The sequence below is a fragment of the Mustelus asterias genome, chromosome 10 (genome assembly GCF_964213995.1).
Source record: "Mustelus asterias chromosome 10, sMusAst1.hap1.1, whole genome shotgun sequence".
NCBI lineage: Eukaryota > Metazoa > Chordata > Chondrichthyes > Carcharhiniformes > Triakidae > Mustelus > Mustelus asterias.
In genome coordinates this window covers 4,584,350-4,612,346 of record NC_135810.1, presented here as the reverse complement: position 1 = coordinate 4,612,346, position 27,997 = coordinate 4,584,350, and the positions used below count along the sequence as shown (strand labels likewise).

The following is a 27,997-nucleotide window of genomic DNA, read 5'->3' as shown; positions in this document are numbered from 1 at the left end:
TCCAGGAACCAAGCAGCTGAAGGCAGTGCTCTCAATGGTTGGGACGCAAGTGACAAGAATTGGAGGAGCGCAAAGATCTCGGAAGGCTGTAGGCGGCTACCGAAACTGGCGGGATTGGAACAGGAGGATGAAAATGTTAAAGTAAACTTACTCAGGAAATCTGAAGACACATTGTCAATGTTGATATCCAAGTTCCCCAAAATAACTGGAAGTTTAGACATCTTTTCTGGTCTAATGAAACAGAAAACAATTGCAAAATTAGAAGATTAATGTCGTTTTGGAAGAACATCAATGAATGGCAAATGAGAAACCAATATAATAATTACTTCAGTCTATTCTGCAACATAACAATTATAATTTCAAAGAATTACAAAGAACTGCTTTTGATTTATTCTGTGTTAAAACTGCAGTAAAACACGAAGGGATCACACTGGACTTGTATCCAAATGAATATCTCCACAAGGTTTACCATTGTAACCTTAAGTAATATACCAGAAATCAAAGAACACTCACTTCCGGAAGTCCAACAGCAACTTTAGCAAGTCTTCGTCGGAGAGTTTATTGCTATCCTGTCTGTAGAGGGCTGAGAATCGAGCACCTTTGTCAAGATTTCCTTGACTATCTTTAAAGACAGTTCTAAAGAATAGAAAGCAGATATGAGAGAGCAGCTTGGGGGGGGAGGGGGAGGTGGGGGGGCAGATAAACACTTGTTAAAGAAAACAAAATGGTTGATACTCAAAACTTTAACAAGGGTACGTCAGATATATAGACAACACATTTTGTTTTGGATGAAGTAGCATTTTCCGACCATATCCCTGTGTTATTTACAGGAATGCTGTTCCACAATTCCACAACATTTCAAAGCGTACAACAGTCCAATGATCAAATGTCATTTATTCATTCACAAATGTGTCATAATCACATTAGGTTTATCGCCCCTGTTACTGAGTTCAGAACAGCAGTCTGAAGAAAAGTGTAGGAGGGATGAGAATTTCACCGAATTGTACAGCACAGAAACAGGCCTTTCGGCCCGACTGCTCCATACTGGTGTTTGCGCTCCACCCGAGCTGCCTCCCAGCCCTCCATCTTCCCCAATCAGTAATCCTTCTGTTCCTTTCTCCTTTGAGTGTTTACCGAGAATGTACCCAGCGCTCCTGGACATTCAATAGCATCACCATTGCTGAATCCCCCACTATCAACATCGTGGGGGCTACCATTGACCAGAAAGTGAACTGGACTAGCTATATAAATACTGTGGCTACCAGAGCAGGTCAAAGGCTGGGAATCCTGCGGAGAGTAACTCACCTGACTCCCCAAAGCCTGTCCACCATCTACAAGTCAGGAGTGTGATGGAATACTCCCCACTTGCCTGGATGGATGCAGTTCCAACAACACTCAAGAAGCTCGACACCATCCAGGACAAGGTAACCCTGCATGATTGCTACTCCATCCATAAACATTCACTACCTCCACCACTGACACAACAGTGGCTGCCGTGTGTACCATCTACAAAATACACTGCAGGAACTCACCAAGGCTCCTGAGGCAGCACCTTCCAAACCCACAACTACCACCATCTAGAAGGACAAGAGCAGCAAATACCCGAGAACAACACCATCCTGACTTGGAAATATATCACTGTTCCTTCACTGTCACTGGGTCAATGTCCTGAAACTCCCTCTCTAACAGCACTGTGGGTGTACCTACAGCACATAGACGGCAGCAGTTCGTGAAGGCAATTCACCGCAAACTTCTCACGGGCAATTAGGGATGGGCAATAAATGCTGGTCTGGCCAATGACACCCACATCCCAGAAATGTTTTCTTAAAAATAAAGTTACATATAGAATCACAAAATGGTTACAGTACAGGAGGCCACTTGGCTGGTCATGTCTGTGCTAGCTCCCAGCAAGAACAATCCAGTTAGTCCCATGCTCCCCTTCTTTTCCCTGTAGTCCTGCAATTGCTTTCTCTTTTGGAGTTTATTCAATTCCCATTCAAAGGCACAACTGAATCTGCCTGCACCACACTCTCAGGCAGTGCATTCCAGATCCTAACCACTGGGAGGGGAGAAAGGCCCTTCCTCAAGTCACTGAATGCTTCATTTGCCATCAGATTTATAGCAAGTAGTTAGTTAATGTTTTGAAATCCAAATCCTGAGCTTCAAGTGTTGTTCAAAACGTCAGTCTCTTGGTTTGGGACTCTTTCTGGATCCTAGTGTTGTGGTTTATCTTTTGAGATATCGAAGGATAGATTGAGAGCAGCTATTTCTGTTGGCTGGGGGGGGGGGGGGGGGGGGGGTGTTGGGATGAAGCAGCAGAGTCAAAAAAAGTTGTGCCAGATGTTTCAAGAGTGAAATCCGAAAATCCCCTAGGCACCTGTTCGGGTACACTGAGGGAGAATTTAGCATGGCCAATGCACCCTAACCAGCACGTCCTTCCAAATGTGGGAGGAAACCGGAGCACCTGGAAGAAACCCACGCAGACATGGGGAGAACGTGCAGCCTCCGCACAGACAGTGACCCAAGCCAGGTATCCAACCCGGGTCCCCGGCGCTGTGAGGCAGTAGTGCCAACCACTGTGCCACCATGCCGTAAATGATTTTAGATCAATTTTTAGCTTTAAATCAGAGACTCATGGATTTGTGTGAGTTAAGGTAAAGGATAAAGGGGCAAACGCAGGTTAACGGGAGTGAGGCCGGAGATCAGTCACGATCTCATTGAATAGTGGGCCAGGCTCAAGGGGCTAAATGGCCTCCTCCCATTCCAATGTTCCTTCACATCCAATATTTCCAACATCCACACTATTTACATAGAATTACAAAGAATATGCAGATCAGAAACAGGTCAATGCCAAGTTTCTGTTCCATTGGAGCTATTGAATTCATAACTAAATATCATGCAAGCTTCTGTTTTAGCTCTTTTCAAGGCAGCACACATTGAGAATGCACTACATCGTTCAAATTCAGTTTCAGGACTTATTTTAAGAACATCTGTTTTAGAGCAGAACACTTTATGAGGGTGATACTTAGTTGTCTCAATGGATTGAGGATTGACAGCTGGTAAATCTCTGGCTACATTGAATTTCCAGCACCGATACAGGCCCTCGAACCCGGGGTGACTGTACCAGTATTAATGCTCCATACAAACCTGCTCTGACCCTTCAGATCCTTCGATTGCGTTCTCTCTCAGATGCTTCTTCCGCCTCCCCTTAATTGTCTCTACGCTCTATAAACGCTCCTTCTTTCATTTCCAATTTTTGGATTATTCCCGTTTCTTTTTTATATTTATAGAATCATAGAATCCCCACAGTGCAGAAAGAGGCCATTCGGCCCATTGAGTCTGCACTGACTCTCTGAAAGAGCATCCTGCCCAGGCCTTCCCCTCTGCCCTATCCCCGTAACCCCGAGTAATTACCACGGCCAATCCACCTAACCCGCACATCTTTGGAGTGTGGGAGGAAACCGGAGCACCCGGAGGAAACCCACGCAGACACGGGGAGAACGTGCAAACTCCACAGATACAGTGACCCAAGGCCAGAATCGAACCCGGGTCCCCGGCGCTGTGAGGCAGCAGATGATTTACGCAGATGACTTTATTCCATCCTACCTTGCAGCCCAGGCAAAAGGCATTCTGTACTGTCCAAGTCTTGCACAGGCTTGTTTGGCGTTCTTCAATACTTTCTGTGCAACCTGTAAGAGTTACCAGCTGATTAGCTCTTTGCGATAAACAGTACTTGCTGAATACAATCCATGAAGGCTCACGGTGCACTACAGCAGAGCTGTTTGCAGTAAGCAGGTCAACACGTTAACTAACATTTACACCATCAATCTGACCAAATGTCGCTCGGTAGTGCTTCATGTCAAACAGAAACCTCTATCGAAGCACAAGGAGAGATGGTTAAACAATTGGCCAAAGAGGTAGGTTTTAAACAGCATCTTAAAAGGCCAGAAGGAGATGAAGAGGTGACGAGGTTTAGGGAGGGAATTCTGGAACTTGGGCCCAGGCACCAGAAGACAGGGTCACCAATGGGGGTGGGGGGAGGAAACTTGGGGGGGGGGAGGAAACTTGGTGGGAGCATGACTGTGGGTGCTGTACACTTACCCCCTGCACAGGCAATTCAGTGTATTTGTCCACAATAAATAAAGATCAGAAGTACGTGTTGGAATATTGTGAGCAGTTTTGGGCCCCATACCTAAGGAAGGATGTGCTGGCCTTGGAGGGGGTCCAGAGGAGGTTCACAGGAATGATCCCAGGAATGAAGGGTTTGTCATATGAGGAGCGGTTGAGGCGCCTGGGTCTATACTCGATGGAGTTTAGAAGGGTGAGGGGGGATCTAATTGACACTTACAGAATACTGAGAGGCCTAGATAAAGTGGATGTGGAGAGGATGTTTCCACTAGTGAGAGAGACTAGAACTCGAGGACACAACCTCAGAGTGAAGGGATGCTCCTTTAAAACAAAGATGAGGAGGAATTTCTTCAGCCAGAGAGTGATGAATCTGTGGAATTCTTTGCCGCAGAAGACTATGGAGGCCAGGTCATTGAGTGTCTTTAAGACAGAGATACAAAGGTTCTTGATCAATAAGGGGATCAAGGGTTACGGGGAGAAGGCGGGAGAATGGGGATGAGAATCATATCAGCCATGATTGAATGACGGAGCAGACTCACTGGGTCAAATGGCCTAATTCTGCTCCTATGTCTTACGGTCTTATTATCTAGATATGATATCGGACAATCGCAGCACCGTTTAATAAAATTAGAGGTTGCCCATCTAGGACAGAGATAAGAATATTTTTCCTCAGAAAGTCATGAGTCTTTGGAACTCTCTTCCTCGAAAGTGGGCGGAAGCAGAGTCTTTGAATATTTTTGAGGGAGAGCTAGATAGATTCTTGATAAGCAAGAAGGTGAAAAGTTATCTGGGGTAGGTGATGTTGAGGTTACAATCAGATCAGCTATGATCGTATTAAATAGCACAGCAGTTTGAAGGGCTGAATGGCCTACCCCTACTCATAATTCAGACATTATTTTGTACTATCTAATGCCTTTGGGAAAAGAGAGGCAATGGTTAATAAAAGGTCTTGTCAGGTGGGTAGCAATGGCATTGGGTGCACAAATCTTTGCACTCAACCCAGCTGATGTAATTATCCATGGCTCAGTGAGTAGCACTCCTGTTCCAGAAGGTTGAGAGTTCAAGTCTCACTCACATCTTGCTGGTGCCAGTACAGAGCGAGACTGCGGATAGTTGGGAACCTGTCTCGGGGGCAGGGAATTCATATGGTGTTCGTGGAAGTGGAAATGAATAGGGTTGGGAAGCATTTTCCGATCAGGGCCAGTGTGATCTCCTGGACTCGTTTCGATCGCCTCAGGGGGTCGGAGAGGAATTTCCCAGATTTTGTTTTTCCCCATATTGGCCCTGGGGTTTTCACTCTGGGTTTTCGCCTCTCCCTGGGGATCACATGGTCTGGAATAGGGGGGTGGGGGTGAGTTAATAGGTTGTGATGAACAAAGCATCATAGCTGTGAGGGACAGCTCGGGGATAGGATATTAGTATGTAGATAGGCTGGTAAATTGGGCGGGGATCCTGGATTCAGGATTCAATCCTGGACCGGGGAGCGGCGCGGGCTTGGAGGGCCAAAGGGCCTGTTCCTGTGCTGTATCGTTCTTTGTTTGTTCTTTGTTCCAGGAACACAAATCTATCTGAGGGAAAGCTGCACTGTCAAAGGTGCCGCTTTGTGGATAAGATGTCACACAGGAATATAGGAATTAGGAGCAAGAGTAGGCCATTCAGCCCTTCGAGCCTGCTCTGCCATTCAATCAGATCATGGCTGATCTCTCCCTGGTTTCAAATCCACCTCCCCACTTCTTGCCCAGATCCCTTTAATCCATTTTTAAAAATCAAAAATATATCTATCTCCCTCCTGATACAATTCAATGATTCAGACTCCACCGCGTGATGGGGCAGTGAGTTCCACAAATTCACCACCCTCTGCGAGAAGTCGTTCCTCTTTAAACTGAGGCCCTGACTGCCCCCTCACGTGGTTGTAGATGATCCCACAGTCCTTGTTTGAAGATCGGAGCTGATCCTGTCTGACGTCCTGGCCAATAGTTATCCCTTAATCCCCATCACAAACACAGATCTGCTCATGGCCACAGGGCTGCTCCTGGGAGCTTGCTGTGCGCGGGTAGGCTGCTATTTTACAACACCGACTAAACTGACCATAAAATATTTCAAAATATCTTGAGATAGTGACAGGCTCTATATAAATGCAAGGCTCTCTTTCCACAGTCGGTAGCCGGGCCAGAACCGGATTGCTCCACAAGCTTTGTCATGAAGAAGTTAAAGACCATTAGATATAGGAGCAGAATTAGGCCATTCGGCCCATTGAGTCTGCTCCGCCATTCAATCATGGCTGATAGGTTTCTCAACCCTATTCTCATAGAAACCCTACAGTGCAGAAGGAGGCCATTCAGCCCATCGAGTCTCCACCGACCACAATCCCACCCACGCCCTATCCCCATACATTTACCCTAGCTAGTCCCCCTGACACTAAGGAGCAATTTAGCATGGCCAATCCACCTAACTCACACATCTTTGGACTGTGGAAGGAAACCATGCAGACACGGGGAGAACATGCAAATTCCGCACAGACAGCAACCCAAGCCGGGGATCAAACCCAGGTCCCTGGCGCTGTGAAGCAGCAGTGCTAACCACTGTGCCACCGTGCTGCCTTTCCCCCGTAACCTTTGATCCCCTTACCAATGAACAACCTAGCTATCTCTGCCTTAAATGCGCTCAATGACCCGGCCTCCACTGTCTTCTGTGGCAATGAATTCCATAGAGTCAGCATTGAAACATTCACCATTAAAGGGAAGCAGTCGCTTTATTTTCTGACTCTGGTACCTTAGCGGAATCCGAGCTTTTCATGTAGGGCTCAGCACACTGCGTGATGCCTCCTTGCAGAACCTTCTCCACACGAGCAACGAGAAATATATCCTGATGAGGGCACGTGACAGAGAAAATCCCCTGAACAAGAAAAAATTCAAACGGTCAACATTCCCTTAAAGAGCTTTTCATTCGAAACTTGCTGCTAACACACACAGGCTACAAATCACATCAAACCAGAATGGCATTTTATAAAATACTTTGTAAGTAAGCAACTTTATGGACAAATTTAATATATTTCTGTGCCTCCAATTTATTAATTGAAGTTTATTTAATCTATTAAAACTTACAGAAATTACTGCAATTTAACAGATCATTCATGCTGTGGTTTCCTTCTTGGGCCTATGTATTAGATTGGAACAGCAGGAAGTCATTCAGCCCTTTCAATCTCTTCCCCTATTCATTTAGATTTTTAAATTATTCATTCCTGGGACATGGGCGTCGCTGGCCGGCCAGCATTTATTGTCTATCCCGAGTTACCTGAGGGTCGTTGAGAGTCAACCACATTGCTGTGGCTCTGGAGTCACATGTAGGCCAGACCGGGTAAGGACGGCAGATTTCCTTCCCTAAAGGACATCAGTGAACCAGATGGGTTTTTCCGACAATGGTTTCATGGTCGTCAGTAGATTCTTTGACTGGAATGTTACCGGCACGCCTGCCCTGATTCCGGGGGCGGGTGACGCTCGGAAAACGGCATTCTCCGTTGGCCTTGGGTGGGATTGTACGAACCTCGGGTGGACATTCCGGTAAAATTCCACCCTTCGTTCCAAATTTTTAAAAATTGAATTCAAATTCCACCATTTGCCGTAGTGGGATTTGAGCCTGTGTTCCCAGAACATCAGTTTAGTTTCTGGATTAATAGTCTAACGATTACACCACTAGGCCATCGCCTTCCCATACATCATGCCTGCTCTGTATTTTAACTCCAGCAACCCAGCTTCTCCCTTTTCTGTTAATATTCTTGTTACTGATGAAAACCTGTTGTGTCGGGGCACCAGTTCAAAACCTTTGAACCCACACTGTTTGTTCATCTGTTTGTGTCATTTTTCACCCAGCAAGTTGACTGCCCAGGATCTTCAACCTCTGTTTCTCCTGCGCAGACCCTGGACATTCACTATTGGGTCAACTGCGTCCAGTCCATTATATCCGTTTAGTTTATTTATTAGTGTCACAAGTAGGCTTACATTAACACTGCAATGAAGTTACTGTGAAAATCCCCTAGTTGCCACACTCCGGCACCTGTTCGGGTACACTGAGGGAGAATTTAGCATGGCCAACTCACCTAACCAGCACGTCTTTCAGACTGTGGGAGGAAACCAGAGCACCCGGTGGAAACCCACGCAGACACGGGGAGAACGTGCAAACTCCACACAGACAGTGACCCAAGCTGGGAATCGAACCCGGGTCCCTGGAGCTGTGAGGCAGCAGTGCTAACCCCACTGTTCTCCCGTGCCGCTACAAGGTGCGTTGAGACAAACATTTGAATTAAAAAAGGGAGGGTCAAGATTGAGGAGTGAGTTCACGGTCGGTCTGCAGCTGCTAAACATCAGAAGGCTGTAAAATGTCTAATCGGAAGATGAAGTGCTGTTCCTCCAGCAGTTTACCGATTGTTTGTTTGTTGTCTATGTCCCTGAGCCAGAGGTGACAAAACGTAGCACCACAGCACTTTTCCCCCCAAGACTCAGGTTCCATCTCTGATGTCAACACGCCCTTCATTGGGACCACATTCAGCACGTGTGGGAGTTACATTTTCAAATATCTGCGGTATTCCTTCTAACTTCAAAACTGTCCCACACAATCACAGCGCACCAATTGAAGAGAGTTTTGTTCCTGGCTTCCTAAACTTTGACAAGACAGTGTTCCAGGCTGGACATGTCATCAGAAAGGGCTTCCTTCCTCACCTGTTTGGGATACTGCAGCATGCCCTCAGGGATGCCGTTGACGTGTTTCTGGGAAGTGGCTAAACCATCGCCCCCGTTCATGATGGACGTCGAGTTTGAGAACATGTGTCGGACTGTCGGATGATTGAGATCAACTTGGAAGTCAGCTGAGATCTTTCGATTATTTTTGATATCAAACAGCGCCAGAGTGACAAAGAAAGGTTCCACCTAAAACATAAGAAACATCTATCGTTATTACATAGAATTTACAGCACAGAAACAGGCCATTCGGCCCATCTGGCCCATGCTGCTGTCCGTTCTTCACACGAGCCTCCCTCTACCCTTGCTTTATCTCATCCAATCAGCATTTGTTTCTATTACGTTCTGCCTGTGTTTACTCAGCTTCCTCTTAACTGTATCTAAACCATTCACCTCAGCGACTCGCTGTGGGAGCGAGTTCCACATTCTCTCACTCTCTGGGTAAAGAGGTCGCTCATTAATTCTTATATTAGATTTCTGGTCTCTCGTGTTGGTCTCCCCCACAAGCGGGAACATTGGCCGGAATTTTACTGGCATGTCCACCTCGATTCCGGGGCGGACGAGGCTCGCAGAGCGGAATTCTCCATTGGCCGCAGGCGGGGTTTTACGAGCCTCGCACGAGCAGGGTCATAAAATCCTGGCCATTATCTCTACATCCACCCTTTCATAATGTTGAGGTTTCTATCAAATCACCCCACAACCTTCTACTTTCTAGATCAAAAAAAAGCCTCGTTGGTGCTCCGTCTTTCTGGATGAGAGTTGGGCTCTCTCTGTGACCAGTCCACGGGAATCCTCCCCCACCCCCGCCACGCCCTCTCCACTGGCCTCTTCACTCACGCTCCAACATGGGGACCACTGAACTCACGTTAGTCGTGGGTCCCTCTTCATTTTCAGCCACACAGCTTTGCAGATTGAAGGACAAATCGTTGCATTTCACCAGAAATCGTTTCCCAAATTTCTCCTCAAACGGCTTCACGTCCGGTTCGATATTCGAGAAGTCAAGTTTCTTAAATTTAGGAAAAATAAATAAAATTATTTGGAAACAAGAATTGCCAGGGTCTGGAATGCATTGTCTAACAGGTCACGGGAAGCTGATTTGATGATAATTTTCAAAAAGGAGATTGGATTTATACGGGGAGGCCATGGTATTATCGCTAGTCTATTAATCCAGAAACTCAGCTAATGCTCTGGGAACCCGGGTTCGAATCCCGCCACAGTGGCATTTGAAATCAATAAAATATATCTGAAATTAAGAATCTACTGATGACCATGAAACCCACTGTCGATTGTCGGGACAATCCATCTGTTCACTAATGTCCTTTCGGGAAAGAAATCTCCCGTCCTTACCTGGTCCAGAGCTACAGCAATGTGGCTGACTCTCAACTGCCCTCCAAGGGCAACTAGGGATGGGCAATAAATGCTGGGGAAAAAATGCAGCTTGTAGGATCATGCAACACAAAAGGAGACCATTTGGCCCATTGCTCCCATGCTGGCTCATTAAAAAAGCTATCCCATTCGACCAACTGCCCTGCAAATCTCTCCTTTTCAAGTTTTTTTAAATTCAGTTTGTGGGACATGGGCATCGCTGGTTGGCCAGCATTTAGTTGCCCTTTGGAGGGCAGTTGAGATTCAATCACATTGCTGTAGCTCTGGAGTCACATGTAGGCCAGACCAGGTAAGAACAGCAGATTTCCTTCCCTAAAGGACATTGGTGAACCAGATGGGTTTTTCCAAAAATCAGCAATGGTTTCACGGTCATCAGTAGATTCTTAATTCCATAGCTCCTTGAAAGTGGAGTCACAGGTGGACAGAGTGGTGAAGAAAACATTCAGCATGCTTGGTTTCATTGAATACAGGAGTTGGGACGTCTTGTTGAAGTTGTACAAGACATTGGTACGGCCACACTTGGAATACTGTGTAAAGTTCTGGTCACCCTATTATAGGGAGGATATAATTAAACTAGAAAGAGAGCAGAAAAGATTTACTAGGATGCTGCCGGGACTTGATGCTTTCAGTTATAAGGAGAGGCTGGATAGACTGGGACTTTTTTCTCTGGAGCGTAGTAGGCTGAGGGGTGATCTTATAGAGGTCTATAAAATAATGAGGGGCATAGATCAGCTAGATAGTCAATATCTTTTCCCAAAGGTAGGGGAGTCTAAAACTAGAGGGCATAGGTTTAGGGTGAGAGGGGAGAGAGACAAAAGTGTCCAGAGGGGCAATTCTCTCATGCAGAGGGTGGTGAGTGCCTGGAACAAGCTGCCAGAGGTAGTAGTAGAGGCGGGTACAATTTTGTCTTTTAAAAAGTATTTAGACAGTTGCATGGGTAAGATGGGTATAGAGGGATATGGGCCAAATGCGGGCAATTGGGACTAGCTTAGAGGTTTAAAAAAAAGGGCAGCATGGACAAGTTGGGCCGAAGGGCCTGTTTCCATGCTGTAAACCTCTATGACTCTATGAGGCCCTACACACCAGTTAAACATTGTCTGCACATAATTCCAATAGTTTCATCTTGGCACTCGAAGTAACCGCGAGGCAGGACCTCTGCGAGGGACATCATCAGGCCGACCCAGTTACATCGCCCGTTGAGATAACATAAATATCAAGAGAATTCTTGTTTAACTTGTCCGTTTTCCAGTCTGATTTTAGGACAGGGAGATAGTCCCGTGCGGAGAGATTGAGCAGACAAGGCCTCCTTTTCCTGGAGCTCAGGGCAATGCCAGGTGATGTTATTGATGAGGTTAAAACATTTTAAGGGGCTTGACTGGACGGTTGCTATTGCCCCTGGCTGACTGGGGAATCTTGGACACAGGGTCATAGTCGGTGAGGACTGAGGTAAAGAGATTTTTGTTCTTAGTAAGAACGGTAGATTTTCTTTCGCAATCCAAAATATTTATTTCAAAAACCCATCCATTCATCAAACTCCTGTTAAAAGCTCTTGTGCACGAACAAGTTCAGAAACCGATCTGCCCGGCATCAGAGCAACTGTAGCCTTTTCCCTGACTGCATCTAACAGCAATACTGAGACAGGGGCTGATCCTCATTGTTTTGTTCTTGACGAGAGTGTGTTGAACAATCAAAGGGTGTTGAACAGCCTTCCTGTCTGGTTCAATAACCTCTGTACCCTTGAAGAGTCTATCTTCCAAAGCCAACAGTACCAGGCGAGACATCCAAAAAGGGTAGCACTCTCAACCACAGCCCAGCCAACAGTCTTATCGTTGTGGGATCTACTCCAAAGGATTTAAAATTTCTGAGGTAGCATAATGGTGCGTAGATCCCACAACCACGAAACTCTTCTATATGGCTCCAATATCACCCACATCTCATGACAGAATATAAGAATCATTGATTTAAGGTGAGTAGCCAATGGTAAAATGAATCATAGAATCTCTGCAGTGCAGGAGGAGGCCATTTGGCCCATCAAGTCTGCACCAACAGAGCATCTTACCTAGGACCTATCTCCGCCACCTCACTTTACCCCGCTAATCCTTCTAACCTACATATCTTGGAACACTAACGGCCAATTTAGCATAGACAATCCACCTAACCCACACATCTTTGGACTGCGGGAAGAAACTGGAGCACCCAGAGGAAACCCACGCAGACACGGGGGATAATGTGCAAACTCCACCCAGGCAATCACCCAGGCTGGAACTGAACCCGGGTCCCTGGCGTTGAGGGACAGCAATGCTAACCACTGTGCCACAAAACCATTTTATAGCGTGTGGTTAGGATCTGGAACACACTGCCTGTGAGCAAGGTGAAGGTAGATTGAACTGTGGCATTCAAAAAGGAACTGGATAAATATTTGAGGACAAAATGTTTGCAGGGAGAAAGGGAATGACGGGAACAATGGGCCCAATGGTCTCCTCTTGTGCGACTGTGATTCTACGATATATCGAACTTGTGTAGCCCAAATTCCTGCTGAAGCCACAACACCTCAACCCCAAAATGCTGGGGAAGTATCAGATCCAGCCTGAATCAGATAATCAATCAAAGCTCACCTGTGTATCTGCATCTAGAACAAAAAGCTTTAACCTTCCCTCGTTCTTCTTAGTTTCTATTTCTCTTGCGCTCTGCAATGGAAACAAATGAAACATTCTGTCTTTGCGGTAAAGAGGAAAGTGAATATTGCAAACCTGAAGTAGCAGAAATTGTCAGAACTGTGAACAGTCACTTCAGGCATAAACCTTCATCGTGCAGTATTTGTTTACTTTTTATTCTAATTTTAGATTCCTCCGTCGTCTCACCCCTCCCCGTTTCGCCTCCAGTCCTATGACCCTCCGAGATAGCGACCCTCCTCTAACTCTGGCCTCTTGAGCATCCCCCCATTTCCATTGTCCCACCATTGGCAGTCAGGCATTGGGCTTCCTGGGCTCCAAGTTCTGGAACTCCCTCCCTCACCCTTCCTTTCCTCCGGTGTCACGCTCCATAAAACCTCCCTCTTTGACCAAGCTCTTGGCCAACAGTCTTCACTTTGCCTTACGGGGGTCTGGTGTCAAATTTTGTTTGAAAACACTTGGTGGCGTCCTGGGATATTAAAGCCGCAATGTAAATGTAAATTCTTGTTATTGTTGGCAGGGTGACGCGAACAAACTGTACATTTTTGGTTTTTAATTTCATGCCTTTGTAAGTAGGTCAAATTTAATATTACAGTCCTGAAGTGAAATGAGTAACCAAACAATTACAAAAATGATTAGAGTACTCCCACACCTCCTTTCAGTGTGGGGGCTGTATACTCATCCTCTGCACAGGCAATTCAGAATATCTGGCTAAAATTAATAAAGATCAGAAGTACGAGTTGGAATATTGTGAACAGTTTTGGGCCCCATACCCAAGGAAGGATGTACTGGCCTTGGAGGGGGTCCAGAGGAGGTTCACAAGAATGATCCCAGGAATGAAGGGTTTGTCATACGAGAAGTGGTCGAGGAATCTGGGTCTGTACTCGATGGAGTTTAGAAGGATGAGGGGGGATCTAATTGATACTTACAGAATATTGAGAGGCCTGGATAGAGTGGACGTGGAGAGGATGTTTCCATGAGTGGGAGAGACTAGAACTCGAGGGCAGAGTGAAGTAACGCTGCTTTAAAACTGAGATGAGGAGGAATTTCTTCAGCCAGATGGTGGTGAGTCTATGGAACTCGTTGACACAAAGGACTGTGCAGGCGAGGTCATTAAGTGTCGTTAAGACAGAGATAGGTCCTTGATCAATAAGGGGATCAAGGGTTATAGGCAGGAGAATGGGGATGAGAATCATATCAGCCATGATTGAATGGCAGAGCAGACTTGATGGGCTGAATGGCCTAATTCGGCTCCTATATCTTATGGTCTTATGTTGTGGGTAAGATTGAGAGAGTTCTCCAATCGTATGGACCTTCGGATTACAACATGGCGCCAATTTGCAACAAAAACTGTCAAGTTTTTCAAAACAAAATTTTGTACCAATACCTCGCATTTCTGATCTCACCTTCTCGGTAAGACAACCTCGTTCAACAATATACATTCATTCACAGTTTTCCACATTTGTATTGAAAGGGAGTATTCTGGTTAACTCTCCACTGCTGTCATTTGCTATAGCATCAACTGCAGCCTGTCATTTCCATTGAAGATCTAAAGTATTGACGGCAGCAGCACAGAGGGATATCCCTGTCAAAGTTTAGGAAATGTCCAATGATAATATTGGAATACAGAAGACTCTGCATTCACCAGCTGGTGGTTTAAGTATGTTAACATCTTAGAATTCCCAATATCATGCTGAATATTATTTTTGTCAGTGGTACAGTACAAGTTCGCAACCGGATCATCAGAAATGGTGCTGAAGACACATTCCTGTGCCCAATGTGTCGGCTGTGGTGTGAACAGGACAAAGTATAAATCGCTTCACACCATGTGAGGTGTTATGTTCCAACTGGTCAGTCAGTTGGTCAGTGGGTCAGTACTGAGGGAGTGCTGCACTAACAGTGGGTCAGTACTGAGGGAGTGCTGCACTAACAGTGGGTCAGCATTGAGGGGGTGCCACACTGACAGAGGGTCAGTACTGAGGGGGTGCCACACTGACAGAGGGTCAGTACTGAGGGAGTGCCGCACTGTCAGAGGGTCGGTACTGAGGGAGTGCCGCACTGTCAGAGGGTCGGTACTGAGGGAGTGCCGCACTGTCAGAGGGTCAGTACTGAGGGAGTGCCGCACTGTCAGAGGGTCGATACTGAGGGAGCGCCGCACTGTCAGAGGGTCAGTACTGAGGGAGTGCTGCACTGTCAGAGGGTCAGTACTGAGGGAGTGCTGCACTAACAGTGGGTCAGCATTGAGGGAGCGCCGCACTGTCAGAGGGTCAGTACTGAGGGAGTGCTGCACTGTCAGAGGGTCAGTACTGAGGGAGTGCTGCACTAACAGTGGGTCAGCATTGAGGGAGTGCCGCACTGTCAGAGGGTCAGTACTGAGGGAGCGCCGCACTGTCAGAGGGTCAGTACTGAGGGAGTGCCGCACTGTCAGAGGGTCGGTACTGAGGGAGTGCCGCACTGTCAGAAATGCCGTCAATTTGGAGGCCACCTCCCAGAAGATTGTGTCGTCGGTCCCGCTGTCAATGTGGGCTCAAGACTCCCATCTGGTCTGTTGCCGGGGTCCTGAAGCAGGAGAGAAAATTCAGGTCTTTGTGTAGATCAGTTATCCATAGTATCCCTCAATCTCCCAAACACCCTCCAGTGAGAAAATGACTAAAGATATTGCCGATATTTAGCGCTGTCCTTTTGCAAGTAGCCTTTAAAAATTCACATCTCTAAGCTGTCTTCGTAAATAAGTGAAGCCTTCTAGAAAAAATAGCTAGACTAATCAGACAAAATAAGTGAAAGAGGACATCTTTTTTAGTGATACCTAATGGAAAATAACTCTTTGTGACAATCTGTGGATTAGCTAAACAACATCACCTACTTTCTTAGAAAAATATCACGCAAGGGCACCCATTCAGTAACAGTAAATGGAGCCTTTTTGATGCTTGAAAAGGACAATGTATAAAATATTTCCACATTTATAACTGTCTTCATCACTAAAGAATTGGCAAAATGAGAAACAACACCTTTGTATATTCATTGTGGAGACTTTCCCAGCTGGTTACGTGTTCTGACCTCCCTTGACCAGACAACTCGTCATCTGAAACTAGATATGGAAAAAAAAAAGCCAGTGTTAGAACAGTTTTAAGGAACAAAGAGTTAACAATTTCCAGCTTCTTGCTCCAGGAGGCTATTCCTAAACTTTAGCCAGTTCCAAACCAGACAGAATTCACTCTTTTTCTTTTTTAAACGATCGAAGGATCTGCCTAAAAACTGCGTCACGGAACAATGCTGATTCTGATTAGATTAATATCTCTGCTTTGTCGAGTAAACAATGAGTTCTTATGTTTATTTTTCAGAAGGCATCCGATGCAATTTAAGAAAAAGTGTTTCAAACGCACTTACGTTTTTGGATGGGATTTGGGGTTTGTGAAACCGCTTCGATTGAATCTCACTTCAAGAAACAGGAAACAAGGCAAACCAAATAACCTCAGAGTTCTACCCTAAATTCACCATTATTTTATTTCCTGAGAATTCAATTTATTTATGAAAAACTGTCTATGCCTCATACAGCAACTGATTATAAAGTTAAAACTTATTTATTAGTGTCACAAGTGGGCTTACATTTTGATTTGATTTATTATTCACTGTATTAGTATACGGTGAAAAGTATTGTTTCTTGCGCGCCATACAGACAAAGCATACCGTTCATAGAGAAGGAAACGAGAGAGTGCAGAATGTAGTGTTACAGTCATAGCTAGGGTGTAGAGAAAGATCAACTTAATGCGAGGCAAGTCCATTCAAAAGTCTGACAGCAGCAGGGAAGAAGCTGTTCTTGAGTCGTTTGGTACGTGACCTCAGACTTTTGTATATTTTTCCTAACGGAAGAAAGTGGAAGAGAGAATGTCCGGGGTGCGTGGGGTCTTTGATTATGCTGGCTGCTTTTCCAAGGCAGTGGGAAGTGTAGACAGAGTCAATGGATGGGAGGCTGGTTTAACATTAATACTGCAATGAAGTTACTGTGAAAATCCCTGAGTCGCCACACTCCGGCAACTGTTCAGGTACACTGACGGAAAATTTAGCATGGCCAATGCACCGAACCAGCACATCTTTTGGAGGAAACCGGAGCACCCGGAGGAAACCCACACAGACACGGGGGGAATGTGCACAGACTCCGCACGGACAATCACCCAAGCTGGGAATCTAACCCGAGTCCCTGGAGCTGTGAGGCAGCAGTGCTAGCCGCTGTGCCACTGATGCACCTCAATGAGCACCCGGAAACAAGGCTTTAGAACTGAAGGCTTTAATACATTAACAATGAAACTACTAACACAAATTCACCCGTTCAGACTGAAGGGGTCCTGCCGGAGCAGAGGGTCTTATACCCTGCCACCGGAGGCGGGACCCCACTGGAGTGTGCCATGATAACACTTAGGACAGGTAAACACCCTATCCCAACAACATAGTACAACCCCCATAACAACAACACCCTAGCCCAACAGTAACACAATAACAACCCCAGTGGTGAACCAACGATGGTTCACCACATTCACCCCTCCTTTAGGAACCAAAGGTGGCGGGGTGGATGAAAACAGACAATGACAAAAAAAAATAACAGGATTCACAAGTCCAGACGGTCTGGAGGACCACACCGACGCTGCGATCTTCTCAACACCGGTTGCGAAACCGGAGCAGGTGCTTGCGGTGGCTCTCTCAAAGCAACATCTGGCTGTCCCCTCAAAGACTCCCGGGCCGGCCGGCCCTGATGAGGCGATGGTGTAGGGGATCCTGGAACGTTTGGTGGTGGTGGTGGTGGTGGTGATGATGGTGGCGCCGATCTCCGAGTCTCAGGCAAGCTGTACATGGGAGTAAAAGTGTTATGCACTGGTCCCGGTGCTGACCGCGCCACGTCTGGGGAAGTAATGAGGAGTAGTGGATCTGTGACTGGGGGAATAGGAGCGACAGGAGTTGCTACGTCCCCTGCGGGCGCCAGGTCTCTAATGGAGACAGTGTCCTCTCGCCCGTCAGGATATGCCACATAGACATACTGAGGGTTGGCGTGGAGGAGTTGGACCGGTTCGACCAAGGGGTCGGACTTGCGAGCCCTCACATGGCGCCGCAGAAGGACGGGTCCTGGGTACGTCAACCAGGCTGGCAATGAGGTCCCCGAGGACGACTTCCGAGGGAATGAGAACATCCTCTCGTGGGGAGTAGCATTGGTTGCCGTACACAGGAGGGAGCGGATAGAATGGAGCGCAGTTGGAAGGACCTCCTGCCACCGGGAGACTGGAAGGCCCTTGGATTTCAGTGCCAGTAGGACAGCCTTCCAGACTGTAGCATTCTCCCTTTCCACCTGTCCGTTACCCCTAGGGTTGTAGCTCGTGGTTCTACTAGAGGCAATTCCGAATGAGAGCAGGAATTGCCTCAAGTCGTTGCTCATGAACGACGAGCCCCTGTCGCTATGAATATAGCAGGGGTACCCGAACAGGGTAAAAAGCTCACTGAATGCCTTGATGACGGTGGCAGTCGACGTGTCCGCACAGGGGAAAACAAACGGAAACCGGGAAAATTCGTCTATTATGTTAAGAAAATAGACATTCCGATCCGTTGAGGGAAGGGGGCCCTTAAAATCTACACTCAGCCTCTCAAAAGGGCGAGTGGCCTTGACCAAATGTGCCCGGTCTGGTCGATAAAAGTGTGGTTTGCATTCTGCGCAAATCCGACAACTTCTAGTAACTGACCTGACCTCCTCCACCGAGTAGGGTAGGTTGCGGGCTTTTATGAAGTGGTAGAGTCTGGTGACTCCAGGATGACACAGATCATTGTGGAGAGCCTTCAAGCGGTCCTCCTGCATGATGGCGCATGTTCCGCGCGAGAGGGCATCCGAGGGCTCATTGAGCTTCCCTGGACGATACATAATATCGTAATTATAGGTGGAGAGCTCAATTCTCCACCGCAAGATCTTATCGTTCTTGATCTTGCCCCTCTGCGTGTTACTGAACATAAACGCCACGGATCGTTGATCCGTGATCAGGGTGAACCGCTTACCTGCCAGGTAATGGCGCCAGTGTCTGACTGCCTCCACAATGGCCTGAGCCTCCTTTTCCACCGCTGAGTGCCGAATCTCTGGGCCTTGAAGGGTGCGGGAAAAAAACGCGACGGGCCTGCCTGCCTGGTTTAGTGTGGCGGCCAGGGCGAAATCCGATGCATCACTCTCCACCTGGAAAGGGATGGATTCATCCACCGCGTGCATCGTGGCTTTCGAGATGTCGCTTTTCAAAACCTTGAAGGCCAATTGGGCCTCCGGCGTAAGTGGGAAGGTCGTGGACTTAATGAGCGGACGAGCTTTGTCCGCGTAGTTGGGGACCCACTGTGCATAATACGAAAAGAACCCGAGGCATCTCCTCAGTGCTTTCGTGCTAGCGGGCAAGGGAAGTTCAGTGAGTGGGCGCATACGGTCTGGATCAGGGCCAATGACCCCGTTTTCCACCACGTATCCGAGGATGGCTAACCTATGCGTACGGAATACGCACTTCTCCCTGTTATAGGTCAGATTCAGGCGAGATGCAGTGCGTAGAAAGTGTTGGAGATTCGTGTCGTGGTCCTGCTGGTCATGGCCGCAGATGGTGACGTTATCCAGGTACGGGAAGGTAGCCCGCAACCCGTTCTGGTCCACCATTCGGTCCATAGCACGCTGGAAGACCGAGACCCCATTGGTGACACCAAATGGAACCCTGAGGAATTGGTATAGACGACCATCCGCCTCAAAAGCCGTATATTGTCGGTCCTCTGGGCGGATGGGGAGTTGATGGTAGGCGGACTTAAGGTCTATGGTAGAAAACACTCGGTACTGCGCAATCTGATTGACCATATCAGAAATGCGCGGGAGAGGATACGCATCCAGCTGCGTGTATCTATTAATGGTCTGACTATAGTTGATGACCATCCGAGGTTTGTTCCCGCTTTTGACTACCACGACCTGCGCTCTCCACGGACTAGCACTGGCCTGTATGATCCCTTCCTTGAGGAGCCGCTGAACCTCAGATCTAATAAAGATCCGGTCCTCAGCGCTGTAACGCCTACTTTTAGTAGCGATGGGCTTGCAGCCAGGTACCAGATTTTTAAAAAGGGATGGTGTCGTGATCTTCAGGGTGGATAGATTGCACGCGGGGCGCTTTGGGCAATTTGGAGGCTGCGGCTGGTTCCCTACTGCCAGTGAAGGGAGTGGCCCACCGTACTGTAGGATCACACTCTTCATGTGGACCATAAAGTTTAGTCCGAGGAGAATTGGCGCGCAAAGGTGAGGTAGCACAAGGAGCCTGTATTGCTCGTAAACTGTGCCCTGTACCTCAAGAGTTACCATACATCGTCCTTGGATCGGTACAGACCGGGACTGTGATGCCATGGAAATTGTCTGTTTGGCAGGGAGAACCCGGAGTCCACACCTTTTAGCAGTTTCAGGGTGTATGAAACTTTCGGTGCTCCCACTGTCAAACAGACAATTCACAGTTCTGCCACTAACCTTTACCTCCATCATGGAATGTTCCAGTCTGTAATGCCTGCCATGCTGCCGATGTGGATGCTGAGGACCCCTGCTGGTCGCTGCTGCATGCTGCCGATGTGGATGCTGAGGACCCCTGCTGGTCGCTCCTAGTCGTCGTGGACCATGATGGCCGCCCCCATGAATCGCATGTGGCCGAGGGCTCCAAGCGCAGCGACTCCTGGTGGTCTTCCTCCTCCTCTGTCTGCCACGATGGCGCCGTCCTGAGATCGCACGTGGTCGGACCTCGTGGGTACTGCAGCGCCGAAAGAGATGGTCTCCGTTCTGGAGGGTTACAAGCTGCACTGCCGTTTTTAGGTTTGGACCTGCAGACTTTGCTGTAGTGGCCTTTTTTACCGCACTGGCTGCAGATTGCCGTTCTTGCCGGACACTGCTGCCGTGGATGCTTGGCCCCACCGCAAAAATAGCATCGCTGGCCCCCTGGAGCTGCCGCCGTCGTCGAATCGATCTGGGAGCGCGGGTTCGCGGGGCGAGGAGGGAGCAGAGCTTGCTCCAACCACGTTGACTGCACGTGGTCCTCGGGGTACAGCGCCAAGCTCTTCGACGCCGCCTCCAACCTCACGGCCATCCCCATTGCCTGGGTCAAGTTGAGTTTCCCCTTTTCTAATAATTTAAGTCTGATGTACGAGGACCCTACCCCTGCTACGAACGCGTCTCGGGCGAGGTCTTGCATGTACTGCTCGGCGGAGACGTCCTTACAGTCACAACCCCTGGCAAGCTGCAGGAGTTCATTGGCGTAGTCTTCTATGGTCTCGCCCGACTGCCGACGTCGTGTAGCGAGGAGATAACGAGCGTGAATCTCGTTGGGTGGCGTAATGTACCTATTCTTTAGGAGCTCGACGGCACCCTGGTAAGTGGAAGCTGCACGAATGGCTAGGTAAATCGTGTCGCTTACCCTTGCGTGGAGGACCTGGAGTCTATCAGTGTCTGGAGTGATAGCTACCGAGGCTGCCAGGTAGTCCTCGAAGCACTTCCACCAATGTTCGAACGTGTTAGCTGCACCGACCGCACGTGGGTCCAGTGTCAGACGATCCGGTTTTAGGATCTGTTCCATATTCTCAGTTAATGTATTAAATTGATGCACCTCAATGAGCACCCGGAAACAAGGCTTTAGAACTGAAGGCTTTAATACATTAACAATGAAACTACTAACACAAATTCACCCGTTCAGACTGAAGGGGTCCTGCCGGAGCAGAGGGTCTTATACCCTGCCACCGGAGGCGGGACCCCACTGGAGTGTGCCATGATAACACTTAGGACAGGTAAACACCCTATCCCAACAACATAGTACAACCCCCATAACAACAACACCCTAGCCCAACAGTAACACAATAACAACCCCAGTGGTGAACCAACGATGGTTCACCACAGCCACCCATATATTTATGTCAGTAACTTGCTTGAGCAACAAGGTGTTTTTAAAGCAGCTTCAAGTTAATAAACCATCTCACAGCGCTTCACAGGGGATGTTATGAAGCAAGGTTTGATACCCTAGCACAATAAGGTGATGCTGGTGGGCAGTTATTAAAAGCTTATCCGGAGAGATAGGTTTTAAGGAGTGTCTCAAAGGACGAAAGAGAGATAGAGTGGTGGGGAGATAGACTTAGGAAAACAACTCCAGAGCCCGGGGGCCGGGTAGCTGAAGGCACGGCCACTAACGGGTGGGATGATTCAAATCGGGGAATGCTCAAGAGGCCAAAATCAGAAGAGGGCAGAGGTCTCGGAGGGTTTGGGTGCCGGAAGAGATGACAGAGATGGGAACAGACAAGGCTACGAAGGGATTTGGAACCAAGGATGAGAATGTTAAAATCGATGCGTGGTTTGACCGGGAACCAGTGAGCACAGCGGGGTGATGGGTGAAGGGGACTTGGGACAAGGACAGTGGTAGCAGAGTTTTCGATGATCCCAAGTTTACATAGAGTAGAATGTGGGGGGGGATTGGGCAGGAGTGCATCAGAATAATGTCACCTAGAGGTTACAACAACAAGATGAGGGCTTCAGCAGTGGGTGATCTGAGGTAGGGGCAGTGTTGGTATTAAAGCAGCATTCTTTTTTAAAAAGCACCAAGGCTCCAGAATAGATGGAATGTCACAATTCCGAAGCAGCGTAATGTATTTTTTGTCAAGCGCAGCGTTTGTGCTTGTCGAAAGTTTAAAAAAGACACAAACCTCATGCAACTTAACGCGCTGCTGTCTGGCCAGTGGTTGGTACAGTGTTTATTGAGGTCAGCATTTCCACCACTGAACCACTTCCAGTTTGTGGTGAGGAGGGGAAGCCGGGCTTGCAGAAAAGGGAGTTTATGAATCATTGACGAATTAAACGTAGAGTGCACTGAGCTGCTTTAATGATGATGTGACTCAGATCCAATTTGTACAGAACCACCTTTCAACAAGTGAGCGCATCAGTACTGCAGGTGGTGAAACATCTGTAAGTTTTACATTTATTAACACACAATGGTGCAGGAAATGGGTTTTATTCAGAGTCTCGGCCTGAGTGAGTGAGAACATTGTGTAATATTTATGTATTCCTGAGCAGGGCCAGGAAGGAATTACTTTGTATCATTCTGTAAAAGTTTGACTGGTTTCCAGAGCTTGTTCTCCAGAAACTTTGATTATTTTGCAAATGTTTCCTTTTTCTCTCTTGCACATTAACCTTTTGTACCCAGATTCATTCAGCAGAGAGTGAGGCCATTCAGTCCATCAAACCTATGCTGGCTTTTTTGAAAGAGCGATTCAATCAAGCCCACTCGGTCTACTTTGGCAAAGGGTCATCTGGACTCGAAACATCAGCTCTTTTCTCTCCTTACAGATGCTGCCAGACCTGCTGAGATTTTCCAGCATTTTCTCTTTTGGTCCCACTCGACCTGTTCTTTCCTGTCCTTTCTCCACATTTCAGGGAGTGCATTCCAGGTCATAACAACTCTCCTTGTTAAAAAAATCCTCATCTTCCCTATGGTTCCTTTGTAAGAAATCTCACAACACCAGGTTAAAGTCCAACAGGTTTATTTGGAATCACGAGCTTTTGGAGCGCTGCTCCTTCCTCAGGTGAGTGGAAAGGTGGGTTCACAAACATGGCAGAGAGGCAAAGGCACAATTGCAAGATAATGGTTGGATAATGGCTTGGAATTGTGTCTTTGCCTATATATGCCATGTTTGTGAACCCACCTTTCCACTCACCTGATGAAGGAGCAGCGCTCCGAAAGCTCGTGATTCCAAATAAACCTGTTGGACTTTAACCTGATGTTGTGAGACTCCTTACTGTGCCCACCCCTGTCCAACATCGGCATCTGCACATCATGGTTCTTTTGTGATTTACGTGTCCTTCTGTCAATCCAGTCTACCAGGTTTGCTGCTCGCAAAGAAGTCTGCTCTATACTGGGGAGACCAGTATTGGATGGCCGCTTTGAGGAGGACCTGGGCTCAGTCCCCCAGTGTGACCCCGAGCTCCCAGTGGCCCATCAGTGTAACTCTCCACCTCGCTGACATCCCTGCCCTTGTCCTGCTGCACTGTTCCAGTGAAGCTCAACCTAAGCTAGAGGAACAGTCTCTTGCCTTTATGGTTAGGCACCTTACAGCTGCTGGGCTCAACACTGAGTTCAACAATTTCAAACCCTAATCTCAGCAACCATTTAATTTCCTTTTCTTATCATAGAAACCCTACAGTGCAGGAAGAGGCCATTCGGCCCATTGAGTGCACCGACCACAATCCCACCCAGGCCCCACCCCCATATCAATACATATATTTTACCCACTAATCCCTCTAACCTACGCATCTCAGAACACCAAGGGGCAATTTTAGCATGGCCAATCCACCTAACCCGCACATCTTTGGACTGTGGGAGGAAACCGGAGCACCCGGAGGAAACCCACGCAGACACGAGGAGAATGTGCAAACTCCACACAGACAGTGACCCAAGCCGGGAATCGAACTTAGGTCCCTGGAGCTGTGAAGCAGCAGTGCTAACCACTGTGCTACTGTGCCGCCCTGTTTCAGCTTGCCTCTTTTTTTTTCTTTCAGTCAGTTTTACACGTGTTCTCAGCATAACTTTTATCTCTTTGTTTCTCTTCTTGCCCCATCACTGTTCCCTTTGGCCCTGGAAGACTGGAAAATTAGAGTCATGGAGGTTTACAGCATGGAAACAGGCCCTTCGGCCCAACTTGTTCATGCCGCCCAGTTTTTAACCATCAAGCTAGCCCCAATTGCCCACATTTGGCCCACATCCCTCTATACTCATCTTACCCATGTAACTGTCTAAATGCTTTTTAAAAATTGTACCCGCCTCTACTACTACCTCTGGCAGCTCGTTCCAGACACTCACCACCCTGTGTGTGAAACAACTGCCCCTCTGCCCCCTTTTGTATCTCTCCCCTCTCACCTTAAACCTATGCCCTCTACTTTGCAACTCCCCAACCTTTTTCTGTTATTCAATCTCTCCTGTCTTCCAGCCTATCTCAGACCTTCCTTTTGCCAGAGTCCCATCCATCCCTTGCTCCAAATCTCTCGCATCTCTAACTTTCCATATTCTGATGAAAGGTCACAGACCTGAAATATTAACTGTTTCTCTCTCCACGGATGCTGCCTAACTTGCTGAGTATTTCCAGCATTTTCTGTTTTCATAGAATAGAATCCCTATGATACAGAGGGAGGCCATTTGGCCCATCGAGTCTGTACCGATCTCAATCCCACCCAGGTTCTATTCCTGCAACTCCACGCATTTTACCCCACGAACCCCCCTGATGCTAATGGACAATTTAGCATGGCCAATCAACCTAACCCGCAAAGCTTTGGACTGTGGGAGGACCCGGAGGAAACCCATGCAGACACAGGGAGAATTTGCAAACTCCACACAGACAGTGACCCAAGGCCGGAATTGAACCCGGGTTCCTGGTGCTGTGAGGCAGCAGTGCTAACTACTGGGCCACCCCAGATGTTTTCATTTCAGATTTCCGGCATCCGCCAGTATTTTAAATCTGTGCCCTTCTAGTGACTGCCATTGGAACCGTTTCTGCTTATTTACTCCATCAAAACCTTTCATGATTTTGAATGCTTCAATTAAATCTCCCCATAACCTTCTGTGTTCTAAGGAGAACCCAGCCTCCCCAGTCTCTGCACATTAACTGGACTCCCTCACCCATACGTGTCATTAAGAAATGTATTTGTGTCATGTTTCTTGCGAAGGGACTGTTTTATACTCCAGTTCTGATTACGGTGCTGATTGGTTTACAACTGACAGCCCACATGCTGAGAATGCAGAAGAATATTTGCTTCTAATTTTTGGGATGTTTGTTTAATCTGAGTTGATGCAGTTTTGTTATTTTTCGGGTCGTCCCTTGGGGTTTCAGAGTAGGGTTTAACTAGGCGATCGACAAGAAGAGAAAGACATGTGAATGGGTGGAGCGCGGCTTACAGAGAGACAAGCAGTCCGTTGCTGATTCAATTTGAAAGGAGCAGCTCTTTCTCTGTAAAATGAAATCTGGGACCTGCTGGAAAAGAGGTATTTCTCTCCAGAGGGTTGCAAAAGACAAGAGGTGTGTGCTTTTCCCACCTCTCTCTGGAATTCTGTTGTTTGAGAATAGGTCTCTCTCTGGAGTTCTGCTGTCGGAAGACAAGTCTTTCTCTGGAGGCTGCTGTCTGAGAGTCAGAAGGCAGGTATCTGTATCTCTGTCCAGATGAGTTAACAGACTGGAGGCCTGGCAACTAACATAGCCTGTGTGTTTTACTAACTGATTCTGAAGAGGGATTTACTTCTATGGGGATATTGCTTAAACTGGAACTAATAGAGTTGGTTAGCAGTTAAGAATTATACCTTGTCATGTTTAAGCATTTCAATCGGTAAAAGTTATGCTAATTCTTTTTGTTATAATTGAACAGTGTTGTTAAATAAAGCTTGTTTTAATAAATACTTCTGTGCGGGCCAATCGAATCATACCTGGAGTGAAACACCTTATGCTGACACTAATGCCAAAATCAAACACAGTTGGAGTCGAGGCTAACTTCATAAATAACTCCAAGTTTCTGATCTGGTCCCTAACACTGTACCCGGTACAACTCGAGTTTCAGATGGCAGGGATCTTTCTCATTTAAAAAAAACTGCAGCAGATACAAGAGCAGCACATCTTTGCACACGAAGGCACATTTATATATTCGATTTCTTTTGCAAATGCTTCAAGATTCAAGAAGCAACACTCCCGTGAGATGCTGTCACAGAGCGAGGGGTAAAAGGATGGTTCTCGTGTCTGTTTACTCAGGATTGAATTTTGATTACTTGTTCGGCAGTCAGTTATTTAACATCGAACTCGGGGTTAATTGGAGCCACAAATGGGTGAAGTGGATTCAGGGCAATTGTGAGCACCAACTCGACGTCAAATTGGACAAATTGGCAGGAAATCCAATTCTTATTTTGGAACAGTAAATGCTGCACTAATTGAGAACTAAAATGTTTACATACAATCGTTGAGTTCAGGAAGGTGCAGGGAATGTGTATTAAGCCTTGTGTAAGCATCACGAAGTAGAGTTTCCGTTCTGAGCACAATGGGGAAATTTGCCGCAAATTCTGCTTCGAGTTGCATCAATTAGGTTCTACTTCTAAGCGTCTGCCGATATTTATGTGTACAATCACATAAAAACCTTCGAATGAACCAGTGCAATTGTACAGTAAGAATACAATAATGAGTCTCACAACACCAGGTTAAAGTCCGACAAGTTTATTTGGAATCACGAGCTTTCGGAGTGCTGCTCCTTCATCTGGTGAGTGATGAAGGAGCAGCGCTCTGAAAGCTCGTGATACCAAATAAACCTGTTGGACTTTTACCTGGTGTTGTGAGACTTCTTACTGTGCCCACCCCAGTCCAACGCCAGCATCTCCACATTAAGAGTACAATGTAATTGTTAACTTTTCTCAATGAGAATGTATTCCTTGATGTATTTAAGAGCAATAAGCTGGTGCTGTTTGATTCATTTGGCTAGAAATGGACTTATCACCAAAATATAGTGTTTTGTTTTAAATCAGGGTGTCCACCTGTGAGTAACTGGATTTAAAACTACCGAAAAGGACTTTTTAAAACCTATACTGGATCATTTACTGGTTTAATTTGGGCACACCAGTCAGTTTCTCAGTAACTTAAATACTTTATGAAAAGCAGAATCCTCTAAGGCCAGTGTTTGAGAAACAGGGCAGGTGAAGGCCCACTGTATTATCACTAGATTATTAATCCAGAAACTCAGCTAATATTCTGGGGACCCGGGTTCGAATCCCGCCACGGCAGATGGTGGAATTTGAATTTAATAAAAAAAACCTGGAAATAAGAATCTTCTGATGACCATGAAGCCATTGGTGATTGTTGGAAAAACCATCTGGTTCACTAGTGTCCTTTGGGAAGGAAATCTGCCGTCCTTACCCGGTCTGGCCTACATGTGACTCCAGAGCCACAGCAATGTGGTTGACTCTCAACTGCTCTCCAAGGGCAACCAGGGATGGGCAATAAATGCTGGCCCAGCCAGTGATACCCATGTCCCACGAATGAATGAAAAAAATT

General features: G+C 47.1%; 1 protein-coding gene across 7 annotated transcripts in view; it reads right to left on the bottom strand.

Annotated features, from left to right (window-relative positions):
• Positions 1–27,997, bottom strand: part of LOC144499506 (dedicator of cytokinesis protein 9-like) — a 359,791-nt gene that overhangs the window by 152,838 nt on the left and 178,956 nt on the right. For all 7 annotated transcript variants that reach the window (XM_078221534.1, XM_078221537.1, XM_078221538.1 and 4 more), the window contains exons 9-16: positions 15,928–16,007; positions 12,863–12,934; positions 9,727–9,867; positions 8,844–9,050; positions 6,901–7,023; positions 3,607–3,689; positions 514–636; positions 152–231 (exon numbers count right to left, since the gene is read on the bottom strand). In XM_078221534.1, the coding sequence (XP_078077660.1) occupies positions 152–231; positions 514–636; positions 3,607–3,689; positions 6,901–7,023; positions 8,844–9,050; positions 9,727–9,867; positions 12,863–12,934; positions 15,928–16,007 (909 nt within the window). The remainder of the gene's footprint in view (positions 1–151; positions 232–513; positions 637–3,606; positions 3,690–6,900; positions 7,024–8,843; positions 9,051–9,726; positions 9,868–12,862; positions 12,935–15,927; positions 16,008–27,997) is intronic.